General features: G+C 33.5%; 1 protein-coding gene across 3 annotated transcripts; it reads left to right on the top strand.

Annotated features, from left to right (window-relative positions):
- Window positions 1-6512: 6512 nt before the first annotated feature.
- On the top strand, window positions 6513-21936 carry LOC126968269 (band 7 protein AGAP004871-like). Of its 3 annotated transcripts, none has more exons than XM_050813164.1 (8): window positions 6597-6654; window positions 7027-7068; window positions 10297-10397; window positions 11980-12135; window positions 16646-16743; window positions 19107-19268; window positions 20289-20454; window positions 20966-21936. In XM_050813164.1, the coding sequence occupies exons 1-8, from the start codon at window positions 6597-6599 to the stop codon at window positions 21125-21127; spliced, it is 945 nt and encodes a 314-aa protein (XP_050669121.1). In that variant the 3' UTR covers window positions 21128-21936. The 3 variants fall into 3 exon arrangements, with proteins under 3 accessions (XP_050669120.1, XP_050669121.1, XP_050669119.1); XM_050813162.1 differs by lacking the exon at window positions 6597-6654 and adding an exon at window positions 6744-6941; XM_050813163.1 differs by lacking the exon at window positions 7027-7068 and having other exon boundaries at window positions 6513-6654.
- Window positions 21937-22420: the final 484 nt, after the last annotated feature.

The following is a 22420-nucleotide window of genomic DNA, read 5'->3' as shown; positions in this document are numbered from 1 at the left end:
ACATTAGAATACACAGGTAAATTTCAGCACTATATACAAGACTATAACAGCTCAGCTCATTGGGTGATCCGGAAATCAGAAGACCTAGGTTCGAATCCAGATGCCCTATAAGTTTTTTTTTTGTTCAAGTTTTATACATTCTTAAAAATCCAAGCAAGGCTCGTTCGTCCGGATATTGGTATTTAAATGTATAACTTTTATTGTATGCTTTGTTTTGAACAATAAATGAAAAAAGATCTGAATGTACATTAGATCGACCTTCCTCAACACGTTCAATAGCTTTACAAACAGAGTTAGTGAAAGAGATAAAACAGAGTCAAGCTACTAAAGGTATAGGTATTAATAATATGACGTCATAATTCACACACTTTCTCCATTTAGCCCGATAAACTTGCAACATTCATGTGTAATACAGAATTAACTTGGCTACATTTTTACCAGCAATGTGCCCTATAATGTCGTAATAATGTTAAGAATTTTTGCAATACAAGTGACTCTAATTACAAAGTTTCCTGGTATGTAGCAATCAGTGTCAAAAGCATTTTATTCTACGATTCAATTGAATATGTTTTAATTATGAGGACTATGTAGCATTCAAGAAAATTAGGGATTGGGGTTTTTTTATGTACCCGTAAGACGATTATAGTTGACAATATAAGTCGTTTGCATATTATTTATATCGTTTCTAAACTTTTATCATCGCGGAACTTTAACATTGAAATTATTATGACGGGTACTCACGACATATATTTCATTAATTTGATGCCGATATTTCGATCTGATTGCATGAATAGTGATCGCGGCAGGACTGCGGAGGCGGCAAGAAACTCTTGACACATTTACACTTGACTATAATAGTACATCAATATGTCCACGTGGCGCTTAATTCGTTTTGGTCTTTGATTCCCTAATTCACGATACACACTGCTGACGACGTCCATACATTCAATTTTTATTAAATTAATAAAATATGTATCGTGAGAACCCGTCATAATAATTATATTTTTATTTATTTATTATATTGTGTTATATGTACATTATATGACGACCTGTATAGCCAAGTGCATAGGTATATCAGACCCATTGCTGAACTGGTTTAAATCGTACCTTGCCAATCGGTCATCTACTGTTGTTGTTAATGGTTATGCTTCTGAGCCATTTTACGCCTATTCTGGTGTACCTCAAGGGTCTAAGGGTCATCTAGGGCATTTGTTCTTTAACATATTTATTAACGACATCAGTAATTGCCTTAGGAATTCTAAGTTTTACTTATTCGCTGACGATCTTAAGATCTCTAGACCTGTCTCTTCAAATGCAGATGCAGAGTTTTTACAGGAAGACTTAAACAATTTGTTATTGTGGTGTCGTAACAATGGCATGATTTTAAATGCTAACAAGTGTCATGTTATGAAATTTTCTAGAATGAAAACATCTCTTGCAACATCATATTACATTGATGGTAGTCTTTTGTCTGAAGTTCTTCACATACGGGATTTAGGAGTTACGCTAGACAAGAAGCTCCGCTGTAAAATCGACATAGATAATATTGTTAGCAAGGGTTTTAGGACTCTTGGCTTCCTCTTTCGTAACTGTAAGCAATTTAGGGATGCTCAAACTAAAATAATTATTTACTCAGCTTTGGTACGTAGTATCATGGAATACTGCAGCGTTGTATGGAATACACACTTTAATATTTACTCACAAAGAATCGAAAGAATACAAAAAAGATTTCTTTTGCATCTATCTTACGATCATAATCTAGTTAAAACTCTTAGAAGTTACGAGGATAAATTAAAGTACTTCAAGTTTCAGTCACTTTCAAATCGAAGACAGCTCCTCGATCTTACTTTCTTATATAAGTTGGTGAATGGCGTCATTGATAGTACCTATTTATTAGCTCAATTAAATATTCGTGCCCCACTAAAGACAATAAGGCCGTCGTCTTTTTTTTTTGGAATAGGAGGACAAACGAGCATACGGGTCACCTGTTGTTAAGTGATCACCGCCGCCCACAATCTCTTGCAACACCAGAGGAATCACAGGAGCGTTGCCATTATGCCATTCGTAGAAAAAAGCACACGCTCACGTCAAAGACGCTATTCTCCAATTAATAGATTGATGTTGAGTTATAATGCTATATATAAATTATCACATAAGAAATGTATTGGTGTCATAACAACTACTGTTAATAAAGAAAAGGATAAAGAAAAAAAAGTTGATATGGATATATTTTCAGACAATTTTTCGTCATTTAAACGGAATTTATTTCATTTATATTCATAAAATATTTTTATTTGTAAATGATAGGCAAAAAGTATATTTTATTCAAATAATTTATAAATACTGATAAGTTTAAGTCTGTTTTATATAATTGTGAAATGATGCATGTTTTAATTATTATAAAATATTATTGATTTCTTATTCATTTGCGTTTAATTCAATTTGTAAATATTCCGATAATGTTTGCATTCATTGTAATTAAATATGTTTGTGTCTATGTTTTTGAAATGTGTGTAACACCTATAATTAAGCCAACACTTAGAATTTATTATTTATTGTAATAATATTATTATACTTTTGTTAGTGTTTATCTTGTTGGTGTTAAGGCGACACTAAATGCCAGCGACCTTGAGCGATATGAGTTCACTGCTGCCGGCCCGCCATCTATGTAAAAAGGCCAATATTTTCAAAATTCTTGCGTGGAAAACAGTTTATATGCTTACAATCCTCGTTATTCTCTACTAATCTGAATAAATGAACCTACACAAAAAAGAACAATATATAAAAATAACTTTTATGAGAGAAGTACCAAAAAAATGCGTCACGCCATGACAAAAAACTTGTTTAACTTCAAAGAAAAGTGGTAGTTCAAAAAGGCTCGGCAGTGTTAACTATAACCAACAGCAAGCATTAGTAACCTACAAATAAGACTTAAGGATATTGTGTAACAGGATTAAGTAGTGTTCATAACTCGAAATGCTATACTTTCACCACAAAACTTGTCTAAAAACACCATGTTTGCGTGTTTTCTGCTTACTCTTCGCCTTAGATAAATAAATAAATAAAAGTTGATTCTTGTCTTCTTTATTAGTCCGTATAAATAAAGTGGAAAAAGTAATTTTGTGGTGAGCGTGAGAAGGCCACTGAAGTTCAAGGTCGATCTGAGTGATAAAGAAGAAAATATTGAATGCTAGACTGTCAGAGATCTTCAATAAGTAGTTAACAAAAAAAAACCTAGAAGATGAAACAGATATAGGAAAACTGTACAGATAATGAATAGTAGATTGTGAACCGAGGGTCGAAAGAATCAATTTCTGGGGTATTTAGACGACTATAGTCCGAGTAGGAATTGATTCTTTTACCCGTGTTAAACACTCTACTTTTCATTTCAAATACGAGGAAAATAAAACTATTTGTTTATCTAAACAATTCATACATAAAATATAAATTTAGTAGTACCTATTTAAAATTAAATGTCAAATTAGGACAATTTATGTCGACTTTTTGAATTTTAAATATGGAACTCACCGGGTAATTGTTGCGGCTTATTCCGCTCAAAGAATTTGCGCTAAGTTCACACTGGCTGTTTAGAAGGTCACATGGCTCCATCATTTTTTTATTAGTTTTTTTTTACATAAAACTCTTCACAGCTGACAGCAGTTCTATTTTTAAAGTTTATTCCGGCCCTTAGGTAGGAAGTAATTTGTATGAATTATTCCCTCTCTGTGGAGGGAAGCAGCATTTTCTACCCAATAATCAGATCAAAACAAAAATACTTTCCGAGTATGAGAAATGAAAATATTATTATTCAAATACAACGTCCGTCAAAAGAAAAAAATATTTTTGTTTGCTAGTTAACTATTTATAAAAATGTATATTTTATTTTTAAATGCTTCAAGAAACGATACTAATCAACGAACTGACATGCTATTTATCTGCAAAATTCTGCTAAAATGTCAGGGGCACATACATACTTATTGCAAATGTTATAAGAACAACTACAGGTATATGAATAAGTCCTAGTAACCTTAACCACAGAGTAGGGATAGATACTTACGAACAGACCTAGACTTACCGGTATGTTAATGCATTTAAAATGATAATTATGTAAATAATAATTATTAATTGAAGTATCGCTACGTTTTTTTATGAAAAGGAGGACAAACGAGCGTACGGGTCACCTGGTGTTAAGTGATCACCGCCGCCGATATTCGTTTCAGGAGCGTTGTCGGGCTTTATGGAAGGTATACGCGCTTTTTAAGGTGTACGTGGTTTTCATTTAAAGAAATGCACCATGAAATGCATACTTGAACTAAACATAATTCAGCGAATAATTTATAAATTAATAATTAATAAAATGGTGGAGTGGTTGTGATTATGTATAGAGGACGGATGAAGGATGATTACCTGCACAAATTTACAGAGTTAATATTTAATATTGACAGTGATCATTGTATCATAAATGGACCAAGTGAGGAACACCAAAGAAAAGGCAACTATGTCAGGCCTACGGCAAAAACACTGAATGTGGGAGACTGTGATCACTTAAGGCGACACTAAATGCCAGCGACCTTGAGCGATATGAGTTCACGGCCGCCGGCCCGCCATCTATGTAACAAAGCCAATATTTTCAAAATTCTTGGGTGGAAAACAGTTTATATGCTTACAATCCTCGTTATTCACTACTAATCTGAATAAATGAACCTACACAAAAAAGTACAAGCTATAAGAATAACTTTTCTGGGAGAAGTACCAAAAAAATGCGTCACGCCATGCCAAAAAACTTGTTTAACTTCAAAGAAAAGTGGTAATTCAAAAAGGCTCGGCAGTGTTAACTATCACCAACAGCAAGCATTAGCAACCTACAAATAAGACTTAAGGATATGTGTAATAGGATTAAGTAGTGTGCTCGAATAGCATAGCTCGAAATGCTATACTTTCACCACAAAACTTGTCTTAAAACACCATGTTTGCGTGTTTTCTGCTTACTCTTCGCTTTAACATTATCAAAAAAAATTCAAGTTTGTTATCTCTGCCTCCCTATTTTGGGATAGGTACAGCTGATATTGTATATACTTAGTCTGGCCATAAATACTGTTGCAATTAAAAATAAACAAAATATTATATTTGAATTTGGAATCTGACATTTTTATATGATTGTTCATTGAGTTTTCTCATTTTGCCGCCAATACATTGAACAATAATTTGCGATGTTCAAATGGAGTGGGGTGATAAAGAGAACCGAATCGCTGTGATTGCATTACACATGGTAGGTATGGTATTAGTAAAATGTTTGTGTACCGGGCTATTTATAAGTACTATGAGAAATCCTCTGTTTTTGACAGTGAAGGATCTGGCCGTCCACGTAGGTGTTAAGGTGTTAAGAAATCCTGTCCGAAAGCAAAATATTTTATATCGGGAGATGACGATAGCATAGGTGCTAGGGAACCATGTCGCCTATTTTAAAAGTAGATTTAGGACTTGCAACCTATAAGAGACGTACTGGTAATTTCTTAACTGAATATTTAAAAATAAATAGAGTGGTAAAATCGACACACTACTGAAGCGGTACGCAAAGGGAGTTCAAGAAAAATAAAGCTCGGTCTACGCAATCTTGGTTGGAAACTAACGTTTCGGACTTCATCAGAACTGAAGACTGGCCTTAGTCTAGTCCCGATCTTAATCCACTGGATTATGATTTATGGTCAGTTTTAGAGACTACGCCTTTGTCTAAACGCCATGATAATTTGGAGTCCCTAAAACAAACCGTACGATTGCCATTGAAGAATTTTCCCATGGAAAGACTGCGTGTTTGTTTTGATTACTGGCCTCAACGTTTAAAGGACTGCACTACACTTCGAATAAGCTTTTTATATTTTAGATCGTTTTATTTTTAAGTATAAAACTAACACACTGAAAAGTAATAAATGTTATTTGCAATAGAATTTTTTTTTCTTTGTTTCAATATTTATGGCAAGACTTGGTATATAAAAATCTGACCTTGCTTGACCGCTTCATTCCCAAACAATGACCTATTTCAACGCAGATCTACTGAATTATTTAGTTTCACTAACATAATATTTATGCGCTCTAAATAACGAGCCTTTGTTTATTTGTATATTTAACACCATCCATCCATTAAATAGTATACCACGTGTGATTTCTATTATATAAGAAACTACAAACTTAAGCTTTAAGAAAACCCATTCCCAACGTTATCGTGAAGGCCATATTGAAAACTAATAGACAATTTCCTCTTAGGCAATATACACCTTAACCCAGTCCTAAAATAAATACATCAATATGTTTAGATCTGCATCTTATCGGTATTATGGACTGCCTTTAAAATAATATTGCTTCAGATAGGCTATTGTGTAAACATCCTCACAGTGTACTTTGGAACGTAGTTATACGAAGCACCGCATCCTAGCCTGTGTTACTTGCCGTAATATGGAAAGTACGTAATTTATTTATTTTAAAAATGAACCTTATCTTCTCTACTTTAGTACGGATATAGACACCGAATCGATCAGACACTTATTATTGATTGATTCACAAACCAGTCAATGCGATATACGCCGCTTTGCACGATACACATGGATTTCGGTTGCCTCGACAAGGATTCGGGCGAAGTGGAGTGCTACCTCGAATTACGTAAATACATTTTAAACGCATCTATTACAAATTTATCGTACATTTCAGATCGTATTGTAATTGATATTTTTAGTTGGAAACGATGTTTTTGGGTCGAGTAAACATGCAGACTCTTCTGACAGTAAGTTAGTTCGTTTGTCAGCGCAGTGGGAGATCGTTGGCCGAGTAATTGTTATGAGCGTTTATCATCGCTATTCTAATAGAGGGAACGGATAATTGATAGTGTAATTACAGCATGCGTACTGAGACTAGATCTATGAATACGAGACGAGATAATGTGCCGAGTCGTGAGTAATTAGCAGTTACAATGGATTTATGTCTCCGGAAGTTGATTCGCAAATATCGTAATGATGGTGATTTTAATCGTTCTAGATTGTGATACGGGCACGTCTTGCGCTATCACAATACAAATGCGTAAGTATTACAATTTACTCGTGTCACTTTCTAATTAAATCAAATCAAAATCACGTAGGAGACGGAAATGACACTTATAAATGTCAAATTTCAATAAAAATATCTTTTATTTTGTATTAAATTCGTTTTTTCAATTAAATGAAATTTAATTTTTGTTACATTACAAAAAACATCACATAGTTTTTGATTATTAATAAAAGGTCTCGTTGGAATGCAATAAAAGAATTGTCATTAGAATTTTCCAAAGTTTTCTCTATAGGTACTATAGATATAGAGAAATCTATCTAATAATTAAAACATTTAAAAAGTGAATATCTTGTTTTTTTATAATGTGGTCATAACTCTACTTGAGTAATTTTTGAAGTAGTAACAAGAAATAATTTTATCAAGATTTACAGTAATTATTAAATTATAGTTAAATGTTTTATGAATAATCTTTATCTGATCCTACGATACGGTCTTTGACTACTGTAGCGATTATCTGGCCATATTTAATAATACACTTGTAAAATATTTTGAATTTATTGTAACAAAATAGTAATATATCGGTTTAAGTACTTTTATTCTTTAAATATTATGTTAAAATATTATTGTTAAATATTGTGCAAATTCAAGAAAATTTAATAATCGCCTTTGTAAAGTTTAAGACAAACCGTTAATGTAACATAATAATTGTTTAAAATTATTGTGATTTTAAATTATTTTATTACATTCACAAAAATAATGTTTTACGTAATCGTAAAGATGTGTGTGTGACAAGCTTAAAAATTTTACTTTAAATGAATATTAAGAGGATAAAAAACAAACATGAAGGCTTAAAACGTCCCATAAGAACGTGATGGGTCAACATGGAACGTATCAATTAATATTGATAATTTACCAAAGGAACTTATGTTAAAATTAAACGCGATTTAAATAGTAGTTTATGGAAATGAGTAAAATTCCCGTTATCTTTAATCTACTCTCTAATTACCTCTAACCTCGAAACATTATAAGCGAAATAATATTCAGCATTATAAATGTGTGAATAATATTTATGTGTTTTGATAAAACAAATGCTTCAGAATCAAATATAGATAGATTTATTACTCTTATCGTATTAATAACACAAACGTCGAATTCACGCGAAACTGCATTCAATAAATCACTACTGAATTGGTTAGTCTGAGTTACTAGTTTGTTATTAACACAATTTCAATTTATTAATTTAATGATTTTTTTTCTGGCAATATATGATGGAACGAGCATTTTTATGATGCGCGCTCACACCGTCACGCAAATTCGAAACCCTGACGTTAACTGGACAATTCCAGCATTTGTATGATACTTCAGCCACAGCCAATGGACGAGAATTAAATAAATTTCAATTTACATACAAATTTTAAATTAAAATAAATAAATTTCTAATTGTATAAAAATAATTTAAACTAAATTATGCGGTATAGTAATATATTCATCGGTTGTATTTAATACCTTCTTACACTACTTACTGTTACAATATTGTTTGTTTTTGCAAACGTAAAATAGCACGAGATATAATATTTTTAAAGAATTTTTCGTGCTTCATTCGTGCGAACATAACGTTACAACTTACAAGTGAAAAAAGCCTCCTTAGCTTGCAACACCAAGAGAATCGCAGCAGTATTTCTAGCCTCTAGGTTAGTGTATGCATTTTTTTGAACAGCACCCATTTCATATCGTCCTAGGATTACCTCCCACGGACGTTAATTACAGATCGGTTGTATGTGACAGAAAATGGCATGAACACCGCACCGTAGTTTACCGTAGCGCATCTCTCTGTATGTAACAAAGTTTTCATATCAGATCATAAAATCACCTAAGATGTAATCTGACACCACCCTGGTTACGTCATACTGTGTCCATCACGCTGAGACAGACAGAATGCCTAATGTGTCTGTAATTTCATCCGAACCCACACATTTTAAACTGGAACATACGAGTGCATAATAGCTACTGTCGCAGTGTTAGTCGGGGACAGTTACAACGCATACAGTGTTGAATTGGTTGAAGCAGAGTTTTACGTTGACGATTAACCCGATCGTTTAGTCGGGGATTAAGCGTGGGCCGATTCTTCAGTGAAGGTCGCGTATAATCCCTAACGCTAAGGCTGAAATCTAGAGCGTACTCAGACTATGCTCAGACTTTACTTACGTAAAACTAAGCTGAGTGTGATAACATTTACCACCATCAAATAACCCACTTATAGAGGTTAATGGATAGGTTGGATGAGGCCAGCGCAGGACCGATTGGCATGGCGATCTTTGTAAGGCCTCCCGCCTTTGTCTTGCAGTAGACATCTTCCAGCTCAAATGATGAAGCCACTTATATTTTCTGTTCTTATTCAAAAATTATAATATAATTGTATAATTGGACATTTGAGTACATCGACAGTCTACAGAATAATAGGACATTATATAAATCAAGCACAGCCTATGTAATATATCTGATTAATCTTACAAGACATTTACGTCCGCCAGGTTATCAAAGCAAAACTCAGATTCAGTATAGTTTTGAGTATATTACTTTTTCACAAAGCCAAAATATTTTGTTTACAATAATTATTAAAACAATATGGCATACAGTTTGCGCGCGAGTTGAATGCAGTCGGTGCCCGGGGTATAGAGCGGGAGAATCTCCCCCCGCTTGCCGCATGCCTCGCCTCGTGTGCCTACAGTGTAGTGCTGTGCCGTAGTCACCGTGTATATAATATATATATGTAGCATTAACACTAAATTTATAGTCACGTGATATTTTTTTTAATTTAATAATGACTGACCCGAGTCCATCAGTTGTCGTTCATGAACTACGACTTATTATTCATCGCCAAGTAAGAGAAATGGCGAAAAATTTATTAAACATGTGTGTGAAGAAAGGCAGAACAAAAATTTGTGATTTAATTATTAGGTATAAATGATGAACAATTAATTAAATATTTTTTACATAATTTTAACCCAGTGTAAAATGTGAACTTGAAGCATTGTTTAAATTTAATTATAATTAGATCACAGCACTATCGAATTCCTGGAATCTTCATCCAACTCACGCGTTATCTCTAGGTTATCTAATGCCTAAAAACTTGTCAGCCAAGAATCTTAGTTTTAATTTTTTATTAACAAAATGCGAAGGGTGTTAAATATTTAATATATTCTAAGTCAGAAGTTTTATTTAATTCGATATTTATATGCCTAATTTTATTTCATCAAACAGCAAATCCAGATTCAGTGGGATGCGTGGAAAGATTCGCTACATTTCTATCGTTTCTTCTCGTCGTCGTGACTTTCCCATTTTCATTGTTTGAATGTTTTAAGGTAAGCATTTTAATAATATCAATTTATACTTTGCTAAAGCATTATATCTGATTGTTGAGAGCGACACACTTCATTGGGATTGGGGCAAAAAAGATATTGGTGTTCAACAATTAACTATACAGTGATTTAGTTCAAAAACAGTTAGGCAGGGGGTTATATATGTTTATTAAAAGTTATTAATTATGTTTTAATAATTATATATCGAAGGTTAAGCTGGTTAAGTCACTTGAGCATGTGTGGGTGGAATTATTAGGAGAGTTCGTTCCATTACCACAACGATTATGTACTGAAAAAGGGCCATCTAAATAATGTGTTGGATAAGAGCATCGACTGTATGACACAGTAGACTCTATATACCTAAATATTCGCAATGCAAACAATTCAGTCAATCAACCGATGTGAGCGGAAGCGGGGTTCTGAATGCTCATTGGTCAGGTCACGATCTTATTGGCTACTAAACTAAGGTTCAACTTTAACAAGTCATCTATGGGTTATAAGGTGAATAAATAAAATACATGTATGAGAGATTGAATGAAAGTGGAAGAGAAGAAGAAGTGAAAAAGTATATCAGAATTGTAACATATTGAGGTTCGTATCCTCTGCCAACGCCTTAATTGCTTTTCAATTGTTTGTTTTTATAATTAACCTGTGTTTAAAAAAATACGAATGGTTACTAGTTTATTAGTTACCATTTTTTACCTATATATGAGTAAAAAATAAAAAACTATTTAAAAAAATATTGAATCATTGACAAATTAAGTTCAATCATATAATAATTCTAATATTTATAACTCGCTAGTTCATGGCCCCACCACCGGTAGAACTCCTACATTTATAACTCTCACAATAAAAACTATATCCATAAAATTAGGCAGAACTTTCAAAGAGTTTCTGTATAATAATAATAATTGTGATATATTAGTACGAAAGACCTGACTGTATATTTGCGATCTCTGAACTATTATTCCACATATCGCGATTTTCTTTGTCGATTCAAAACTAGTGGTGTATTTGTACCCATTTCAATGACATTGATTGAATTAAAATATATGAACAGAGCTGCAGTATTTATAAGACTAGTTAATAAATATAGCTTTGATATTTGAATAGCTTGAGATATATTAATAAATGTTCGTATTATTGTGATTTAGAATGTTATAAATCTGACTCTATTTCAATGGCTTAATAGTTCGCCAAATGTATAAGATTAAATTCAAATTCAATTAATGTTATTCAAAATAGAATTTAAAATCTCTTATTGAACATCAAACACTACCACCTATTCGAAATAGTATGCCTCAGACCTGAGAAGAACGGGCGCAAGAAACTCAACGGGTTTTTTTTCTTATGTAGTATATCGTGCAATATACGTACAATAATTAAATAGCCTGAGGCTCCATTGTGCTGTGATATAATTAAGAATATAATTTATGTTATAATAACCTTTCTCACACAATTTTTTTTTTATTTGGTTGTTACCATTGATATTTGTTTTGTACATTTTCTGGGATCATGCTGTTAAAGCCAATCGATCGTATACTAAGGATAACCAATTAATTTCAAACGATGTGGTATTTTTAAGGTGGTGCAAGAATTTGAGAGAGCTGTCATATTTCGTTTAGGCAGAGTTCGGAAAGGTGGAGCTAGAGGTCCGGGATTATTCTTTGTATTACCGTGCATTGACACATATCGGAAAGTTGACCTGCGAACTGTTTCCTTTGACGTACCACCACAAGAGGTAAGATTACTAGTGTAACCATAAATATTAATACGATTTAAAAACTCAAAAAACATTTTATAATTTTAAACGCGTTTTTTACGTTACAAACTTCGCCATTTCAAATATTTTACTTCAAGGTATATGTGGATATGGAGCCGCCAGTATCTTCAAGATAGTTTAAAAGCTAAGTCAAGTTATCAGTCGTATGTTTGTAGATCTTACTATGGATAGATATACCAACATATTATACTCTGTCGATGGCAATAAAAGATTAAGACTTGTTTATACTGTTAAAGCCAGAATTCGCCAAAATCTTATAAGGAAACAAAGTATTTCATTGCTACAAATAAAGATTTCCCCTGGGACTCTTCAAAGAAAATCTGAAGGTTGATTCTTATTGTCGATATACCGAGAACATCCACACACCCTAAATCAATCCCTAGTGGCTCATTCAAAATTCTTGCTGTACCACTGCTGCAGAATTATTCTCACTGTGTGATGAAAAAGTTTTACAATTTAAGACCATTACAGCGAGTATAGTGACAAAGTGTACGCTCATTGGTATACAATAGCTTTACAAGTGGAACGTCACTCATAATATGGTGGGATGTGTCAAGGAGTCACAAAGCTTAATTTTGGTGGTAAAACACTGATAATAATCATTACTTTGGCCTTGCGTCAGGATTACCAGGATAGATAAAAATCTCGACATATACAAATAGAGTTATTTTACTATACGTTCTTTTAATGCTGTTTTAAGACTAAAAAATACATTAAAAATACGACTTAAACAGTAGAAAATAATTTTAAATACCTATGCAGAGTTTGTTGTATGTCGTAAAGTCCTTATGTTTTCACTCAATTTATTGATAATAGCTATTACTAGCTGACCTGACGGACGTTGTGCTGTTCATAATAAAAAAACTCTTCTTAAAAAACTACACAAATAAATGAAATAATAAATAAAACAAAATTGTATTATATTATGTATTTACGCATCCTCAACCCCTTGCGGGTAATTTCGTTTAGCTCGCTCTCGGCTGATCTCTACTCGGCGAAAGCTACCAAATTTAAATTCTCTCGGCCAAACGGTTCCGTAGATATCGTGATGAGTATGTACTCATATATACATATATTTCCACTTAAGTAGGTGAAAATATATGTATAATATATTTAAAGCTCATGGTCGCTCAGAGGGCAATGGAGAGGGCTATGCTCGGAGTTTCCCTGTGAAATCGAATCCGAAATGAGGAGATCCGTAGGAGAACCAAAGTTACCAACATAGAACAAATGATTGCAAAACTGAAGTGGCTGTGGGCAGGGCACATAGTTCGACGGACAGATGGCCATTGGGGAAGTAAAATCCTCGAATTGCGACCACGTACTGGAAGACGCAGTGTTGGTAGGCCACCCACAAGATGGACCAAAGATCTGGTCAAGATTGCCGGAATACGTTGTTGTATGACGCAGCGCAGAGCCGACCGTCGTGGAAATCTTTGGGGGAGGCCTTAATCCAGCAGTGGACGTCGTCCGGCTTATGGTGATGATATATACCCCAGTTTCATGACAAGTCTGAAATTCAGTAAGTTTCAGATTCAGAAATTGTTCCATAAACGATAACCCACTATTACCACAGAGAAACAAGTCAATAAGTGAATGCATTGGATTTATTTCTAAATTGTTACACTTTGGTACTGAGGTACCGATATATATACATATATTAAATAGATAATAAATAGCAAACAGAAAACAGAAAACATGTATTATGGCACTTACATTACTTAATTTTGACGATTATGCGCACTTTCTTTTAGCTGATATAGCATACAATCTAAATGAAATGAAATGAATTTTATTTATTGTGTCAAATACAGTATCTTTATATTCGTATATATAATTCTTCTGCACATGTGTTGAACTTGTTGTACTCCTCCCGTACGGCTGGAACGATTTGAATGAATTTTTCTCTGTGTGTTCAAGTGGATTCGAGGACGGTTTAGATTCACAATTGAACTACCTCCTAAATGGGTGGAACGATTTTGATGATTTTTTGTGTGTTCCAGTGAATTTGGGAATGGTTTAGACTTAAGTCAGTTGGGACTCAATTCAGTCCATATATAATTCTCCTGCCCATGTGTATGTTAGTGAAATCCTATCCTTCAAATTTAGGACGTGTGTACAGGACAACGGTCTGTCCGTAATAGATGTGTTAAATTTATTATAGTGTCTTCTTTTCGGCTAATTCAAATTAGCATGCAAAAAGTTATGGACTTAAAAAATTATTGACTTCACTTAATTATCAGTTATGGTTATAAAAGATGAGTGTTGTTCTAGTGTTTTACATGAGCTCGCCACATGGCGTTCGTTTAACCAGTTAACCCAAATGCTCGTCAGCTGTTTCGTGTTAAATTTACGCGGCCATAAAACGTCAATCAAACTTTTATGATGCACAAACAATTGTTCGATGTAAACCAATTGTCTAGAAAATCGAACACACCATCAGCTATTTATATCAGTCCAATTGTAACGAATGCTTCAATGGTGCTCTTAAAGAGATAGTAGAAATAACACTTTGTGTCTGTGCATAATTATTAATTAATTTTACATAATTCATTCGGGTGTGTACATATATATAATATTTTATTATCTTAAGAGCGCCATCTCTACATTAAGTTGAATATAATGGAACTTCCGTTGCATAAATTTTTAATTAAGGAAATTTTAATGAAAGACGATAAAAATGTATGGATACTGTGAAAACTGTAAAGGGAGGATGGAACTTGCTGAGTTTCTTGACGGATCTTCTCAGAAAAAGGCCTCCTGTTATTCTCTTGAACCGATGGCATCAAAATTAACTTTCATAAGTATACTAACAAATTGTACCTAAATAAATAAAGAAATATCATTAACATTTCTTCAAAAAATCAATTTATTCACATTGTTCTTTTGCAACCGAGGCCGAAAAGGTTTTTCTAGAATTTTAGCCTGTCTGTTAGATGGTCCCTCGCTTACATATGTACAACGCGTATAGTTGTTGTTTTGAAAAAAAAAATAATGTAAAGATACAATAATGTATGGATAATAATATTATCTAACTTATTATTTTTATATTTAACTGTCTTACCAAATAACTAAATAATGAAAGTACACAATATTCATAACAAGAACACATACATACATCCAATTACCAGTAGAGTTGATCAAAATATCCGTCATAATTTTAGTTGAACAATGTTTATTTGAACATGTCGAATATTATTGAAATCGCGAACAGACATCAAGCAGCGGTCGAAGTGACCTCATTTACGGAGTTGATTGATGCCCGCCGACAATAAATTCAGATATAATTCAGTATTCACGTTTAATGCCCTTTAGACGTTCAGCAGATCAACAAAATGTTCTATTTTTACATTTTGTCTGCTTCAATGGTGGATTTGCAATATATTGTTTTTAGAGGAATGGTGTTTCAAGATGTTCTTGGAATTTGCTAGTGATGTTCCGGATATCTGTATCCACGGATATCTGCGGGAGAAAAATGAACCGTATCGGTATTCTATCCATTACATTTTTGACGAGTCTTTTACGGATCTTTTACCATATTAATTTGACATATATAGATTCTATTCTATATGTTAGTGAATAGGTAGAAAACATCCTAATTCAAAATCTTAAATTAGAGATGAAATAGCGTAAGTAGCTGTTAATAGTTATAATATTTTATAATGTGTAAGTATCCATCCTTATTCTGTGATACTACTTTCGGCGTATTCTTTCAATTAACTTATTTTTTTGTGAAATGATTGGAATGAAACAAACACTATGAACTTGCCAAAATAAATCACTGCAAGCCGCATTCAAAAGCCGTTTCTGAGATAAGCGTACACAAATAAACAGACAAAGTGATAAAACTTAACACAAAGTCCGATTTAAACGGCAGGTCCATCGGACGATCCAGGAGCCCTATTACGAAAATCGAAATACGAAGTTTCGGTTGACGGATCATACTATTTCCGATTACAAAAGTGTTTCGGATCTGAAGATCGCAACGAAGTTCGCGATTAGACATTTTTTCTTTCGCTTACCTTATTCCCAAATTCACTTGTGTCTATGGTTCCGACACGAAAACCGTCCGCACTATTCGGAATCGGATCCGAAGTACTTTCGTAATAAGATTTAATTTGATGTTCGTCGTTCTTTCGTTTCGGACCGATACTTCGGCTTTCGATTTTGGTAATATACCCCCATCTTCGGCGTCGTACTCGGTATGGACAATACGACATTACAATCGAATATGGTATAATACCATATAAGACCACGTCCGATGGTTCGGCCGTACCAAATCCGATAATTTTTCAATTAATGTGTAATATACAGACGCGGCACTTTAATGATTTTATTGTCAGTATATAAATATTGTTCGAGCAAAAAATTAACTGTTTACCGCCATCTGTACTCGCACGAGTACAGCAATTTAATAAAGCCTGTATTGATAAGACGTCTCTATAAATTGATAATTTATTTTTTACAGGTTTTGACCAGAGATTCAGTCACAGTTGCAGTGGATGCGGTTGTTTATTACAGAATTAAAGAGCCTCTTAATGCTGTAGTTAGGGTTGCTGATTACAGGCAAGTAGATTGTATATTTATTTATTTATTCGGAAACCCAACAATCGCACACTTATACATAAATTACATACAAAAATAATATATATATATATTATTTTTGTATGTAACACTTATATATATATATATATATATATATATATATATATATATATATATATATATCTAAGTGTACAGATAACTTACAGGGTTACACATCTTTCATTATGTATTCCCTTCCCGACCATACTATACAACTTGTTTAAAGTTAAATATTATGTTAGTAAAATTACAGTTTATCTAAATATTATGTTAAAATTAAAATTAAGTCCAATACAAAACAACAGCATTAACTTTTTAAAAATTTTAGTACAATTATTTATAAATATTGTAAACCCATCTGCACCAATGTCCAAGTTTGGTATTTTATTAAGGCACTCATTATATTCTCTTGCCATTCGCTCGATTGGAGAATTTTTACCCAGGTTTGTATTTACTTTCATTAGTGCAAAAAATGGACGTTGGCTTCGAGGGGCCAGCTATAAAAGCCAGGGCTATCACGTACTATCCAGTGATTCGATAGTAGGTGATCAACCCCACTCTCAAGGTTTAATTTTACTTGCAGACTTCCACTTAATTTAAGGATCTGAAAAGCGGTAATAGAGATGTAACCACAAATTAAAATAAAATCTTTAGTTTCTTATTTTCGGTCATTAATTGTCATTTTTAATCACTGTTGTGTTGTAATTATGAATATTTACTATACCACTCCTTTGCACAGGATGCCGGCTTAGTAATGGGTACCACAACGGCGCCTATTTCTGCCGTGAAGCAGTAATGTGTAAACATTACTGTGTTTCAGTCTGAAGGGCGTCGTAGCTAGTGAAATTACTGGGCAAATGAGACTTACCATGTTATGTCTCAAGGTGACGAGCGCAATTGTTGTGCCGCTCAGAATTTTTGGGTTTTTTTCAAGAATCCTGAGCGGCACCATATTGTAATGGGCAGGGCGTATCAATTTCCATCAGCTAAACGTCATGCTCGTCTAGTCCCTTTTTTCATAAAAAAAATATTTGTTCCAGATATTATCATTCATAATTTTTGTATTAACACAACTGACAGCTTTAAGTGTAGGTTACTTTTGTATGAAATTTTGTGTACAGGTTTACAATATTGAGGAGATTTAAAGATCCGCACTATGCGGTCTTTTACGTTTATAATGACATTGATCCGCAAATTCGTCCGAACCTACTTATGAATGACATCAAAACGAATTTTAATGGAATCAATTTTCTTTCAACTTTTAATCATTCCTCCCACCCGGAATATACTTTTATACCATCCCAAACACCCAGACGTGGAAGCATATTAAATAAATCCAAATCACATTACTCATGTATATCACGGCAATGACAATTATGAACGCCAAAAAAAATTTTTCTCATTGGATCTACTACTACTTCGTAAAGGGTTGAGCTAATGAGAAGAAGTAGCAAGAAACTCATTGCCACTCTTTTAAATAATTATTTACATTTTTATCGTGTCACAAATCATTATCTAACATTTAAGAATATGAAGCTGAGCCTCCGAACAACAGGATCATCCTTTCACCACAAGCAGCGCCCGTTGACGAGCATGACGCATGAGCCAGCCATCGCTTCAACCATATTTAAGGGAAAGAGATGACCCGTCTTATGTCGCTGCCACAAGCAGTGACATTTAATTGAGCATGACGTACGTAATGGAATACGTAATGTTTCTAGCGAGGACGGAAATCGCAAGTTGATGCTCGAAAGCCTGGCTCGCACAACTACTCCATCAAAGCTATTTTCCCTTATGTCACTTATGCTCAAACTTTTTAAGTCATCGCTGCTGTAGGTCTTCTTTATATTTCCTCACTAGATTTTAATTGGTTTAGTGTTAAGAAATATGGTAACTATATAAATAGGAACCTGTCTCCTACAAGTTTCTCCATTGGTGTCTATCCCTGGCTTCTCTCTGCTAATGTTTCCCTGCATGTCGTCTTCCTTTCTCTTAAATGAGCGCCCCTTCCTTCTTTATGTGTAACAATATAAATAAATAGTTTATACAACTTAAGTTTTTAATCCTATCTTGATACTGTTTCTTTATTTAATTAAATTTAATGTAATATTCAAACACAAGTGTAACTGACACTGGTAAAATGTATAAGGCTCATCAAAAATAATTTTCGACCTATTGAACCTGCATTTTGTTGAATAAGAAATCATTCATTCATTCATTAAATATAATAACAAATAATAAAATTCATTATAAGTATTCGATGGTCAACCAAAGCGTGACTCTTCCAAAAAAGATTAACTATATTTTATGTATTTCATCAATTATCCATTTCATGATATTTACAGTGCGTCAACTCGTCTTTTGGCCGCTACAACTCTGCGAAATGTGCTGGGAATGAGAGACCTGGCACAATTACTATCTGACCGTGAAGCTATAAGTCATATGATGCAAGCCAATTTAGATGAAGCCACTGACCCCTGGGGTGTTGAAGTCGAGAGAGTAGAAATGTAAGACATTTAACGACAAACTAACATTGCTTGCGTTGTGTTAGCATTAAATCCATCAATTAAACGACAGAAAAAGTCGTTAAAATAATATTAAATAAGTAATATAATATATAACAACCCTCCACATCCTACTAACTAATATATAGAATAGCTTCAGTACAGAAGTTCATAATAATTTGGATTATTCTCGTGGTCGTCTGATGTTAAGTGATCACCACAAAGCATGCTCTCTTCTTACTTGGAAGAATCCCAGAAATTGCAATTCCAAATTATGGAATATGTAAGCACAGCTTCTGAATATCTAATCAATATATAATCAGCCACATTGAACTAGAAAAACTGAGGAATTTTGAGTGTAATTACGAGGTGAGAGACCCACATATCCTGTTTTATTATAATAAAACACAAAAATAACATGTTTACATTGTTGAATGAACAAACAAATTTAGTCCCATCACCTTTGTTACGTATCTCTACCGGGGGTAATACGTCACAACAGCCGACCAATCAGAGCGCGTCATTTCATGGGACGAGGGTATAAAAGAGCGGCTTCCGGCTCATTTGATACAGTCTCGTGCCAGATTTTGGCGAGACAACACGTCCTGAGGATGCTTCGTGTAGATGCGAAACACGTGTCTAATTGCTTAAAAACAAATACTTGCAGAATTAACACTAAAGAAAACTTAAATCATTTGTATAATTATTGATTTCCTCAAAGTAACGCCTACTTCAATGAGGAAAATTTGTTATTCGTGCAAACTAAGGTTAAGATATCACAAAATAAATTAAACCTATGGGAGAAAATACTTACCCCTAAATTTACCTGATACCCTTAGATGTAATTATTTCCTTTACATGCCAAATGATACTGTTTGTCTTTGAACTGGATGTCAATGAAGCTCCCCTCCCGTATCGAGACACACATACGATGAATTTTTTTGTTGAAGATCCATGTAAAGCCGCCATACGACAAGAACATCAATTACAATATCACATAAATACCTCTAATACATATTTCAGCAAAGATGTTCGATTACCAGTTCAACTGCAACGTGCTATGGCAGCAGAAGCCGAAGCAGATCGTGAAGCTAGAGCTAAAATAATAGCGGCTGAGGGTGAGATCAAGGCTTCGAAGGCATTGCGTGAAGCTTCGCTTGTTATGATTGACAATCCAATGGCTCTCCAGGTAAAAAAATATTTTAATACTTTCATATATTCAAATTTTTTTATCATTCAAATCCCAAATAGTTGAAATTATATGAAATATTTGAATTCAGACTAAATACCCCAATTGTGTGGAATTCTTCATATTTAATTAATTGACAATTTACAACAGCAGATTATTATATTTAATAGGGCGTCATTGGTTGAATTACGTCATAATCTAAACTCAACGCTTAAATTGTTTTTGCTGGCACTCTAGCTTTTAACATTTTCTTTATAGTAAATGACGTGACAGTTCCGTATTTAGGCAACAGCACGTCTTGCCATGTCAAAGAGAATTTAAACACTACATTTAGTACAACATTATGATCCAATGGTAAGTACATTGACACGAATATTTAGCGCGTGATATTATTGAAAGCGCAGATAGGTATCAAAATTGGGGTTTCACTGGCTAAATTTTATGAAAGTTCCACCTTTTTATTTCACTATTTTGATTAAATATAATATACATAATGATTTTTTTGTTACAGTTGCGGTATCTTCAGTCTCTGAACACCATATCAGCAGAGAAAAACTCCACAATTATATTTCCGTTCCCGTTGGACTTTTTACGAACCTTCCTAGGCACTGGAACGACAACAACGACAAACACAGCGGGACCAAGTGGAATACGATCATCGCTTCCAATGTAGCCTAACATTAAGTATTTTTTATGAGAATAAGTGACGATACGAATAAGGCGTTCACCTGATTGTTAGTGATGGACTGCCCTTTACAATGCGATACCGATGCAATGTCTTGATTGGACCCAAAATTGCCCAATCCTAGCCAGCCCCAGCTAATACCCTAGCCGGCATTCTATGATCAAATTAGCCTTCCACTCGTAATAGTAATTATTGTAGTAGCTTCTGCTAACACTAAATCGTTACTACGTTTAGTAGCAAAAGTGCCGCGCATAAGCTATGGTTTCTGTATAATCGAAGTTCCATGTCAAAGTACCATAATAATGTAATAATCTATTTCCATAGCAGTTTCGGCCCAAATGTATGTTCAACAGACCTTGCACATTTTCTCAATTTAATTGCATTTTTTGTTTAATACCTTGAAGTTCTTTTTTATTTTAAATAGACTGTTTAATTTTTATAAAATTAATAGAACCAATAGATTGAAATTAAAAGTATTTAAGAGAAGCTTTCGATTTTTAAAATCAAGCTCTAATCACGGAAATTGAAGTGATTGTATTGTTTTTCTTTATATTGTTGTATTAATTTGCGTTACAGCTTATTTTAATGTTGAATACAAAGATGATATTGAAAATAGTGGACGTCTTTATATAAAAGTAATCAAAAGTCTGTCATCACGCCTATTATTCTGTACATACTCTTAGTTATAGTTTAGCTTAAGTCCACCGGAATCTACTCTAGTCTTGATGTAATATTAATAAATAATTCTAATGTAATCTTAATTAGAATTCAAAACAATATTAAAAAATGAAATGTTACACCTGTTCATATTATTTCGTAGTCCCCTAGTAATTCAATTGATATCATCTTAGACCAAAGACTGAGGCAAAAGAACAGAACGGAACATTTTCCGCAGTTGACAAATAATACAACTAAGAAAAAAAAGGATTGTGTGGTTTTATGAAACCACGGTAAAAGTGAAACTTTATTTCACAATATAGACATTTAACTAAAAATTTTTGGAATATTATTGTTATTAACAATCTTAATTTTATACTTGGAAAACTGGAATGATAATGGGAAATAATAAAAACAAACAAAATAGCGTGGAGCACTGGCACAAATGAGTAATAGTCTATATATAATATAGTAATAATAGTCAATATACACTACACGGTCAGCTGCTGCGAACTTTAGGCGCCGCCCGACCGTCACGCGACATGCAACACACAGATGAAAAAGTTTGAGACGGTGTAATAAAAGTTTCACTTTAAAAAGAAAATAAATATACGTTTTACAGTC

This window comes from Leptidea sinapis, chromosome 15, assembly GCF_905404315.1.
Source record: "Leptidea sinapis chromosome 15, ilLepSina1.1, whole genome shotgun sequence".
In the NCBI taxonomy this organism is placed as follows: Eukaryota; Metazoa; Arthropoda; class Insecta; order Lepidoptera; family Pieridae; genus Leptidea; species Leptidea sinapis.
This window is presented reverse-complemented; position numbering and strand designations above follow the sequence as displayed.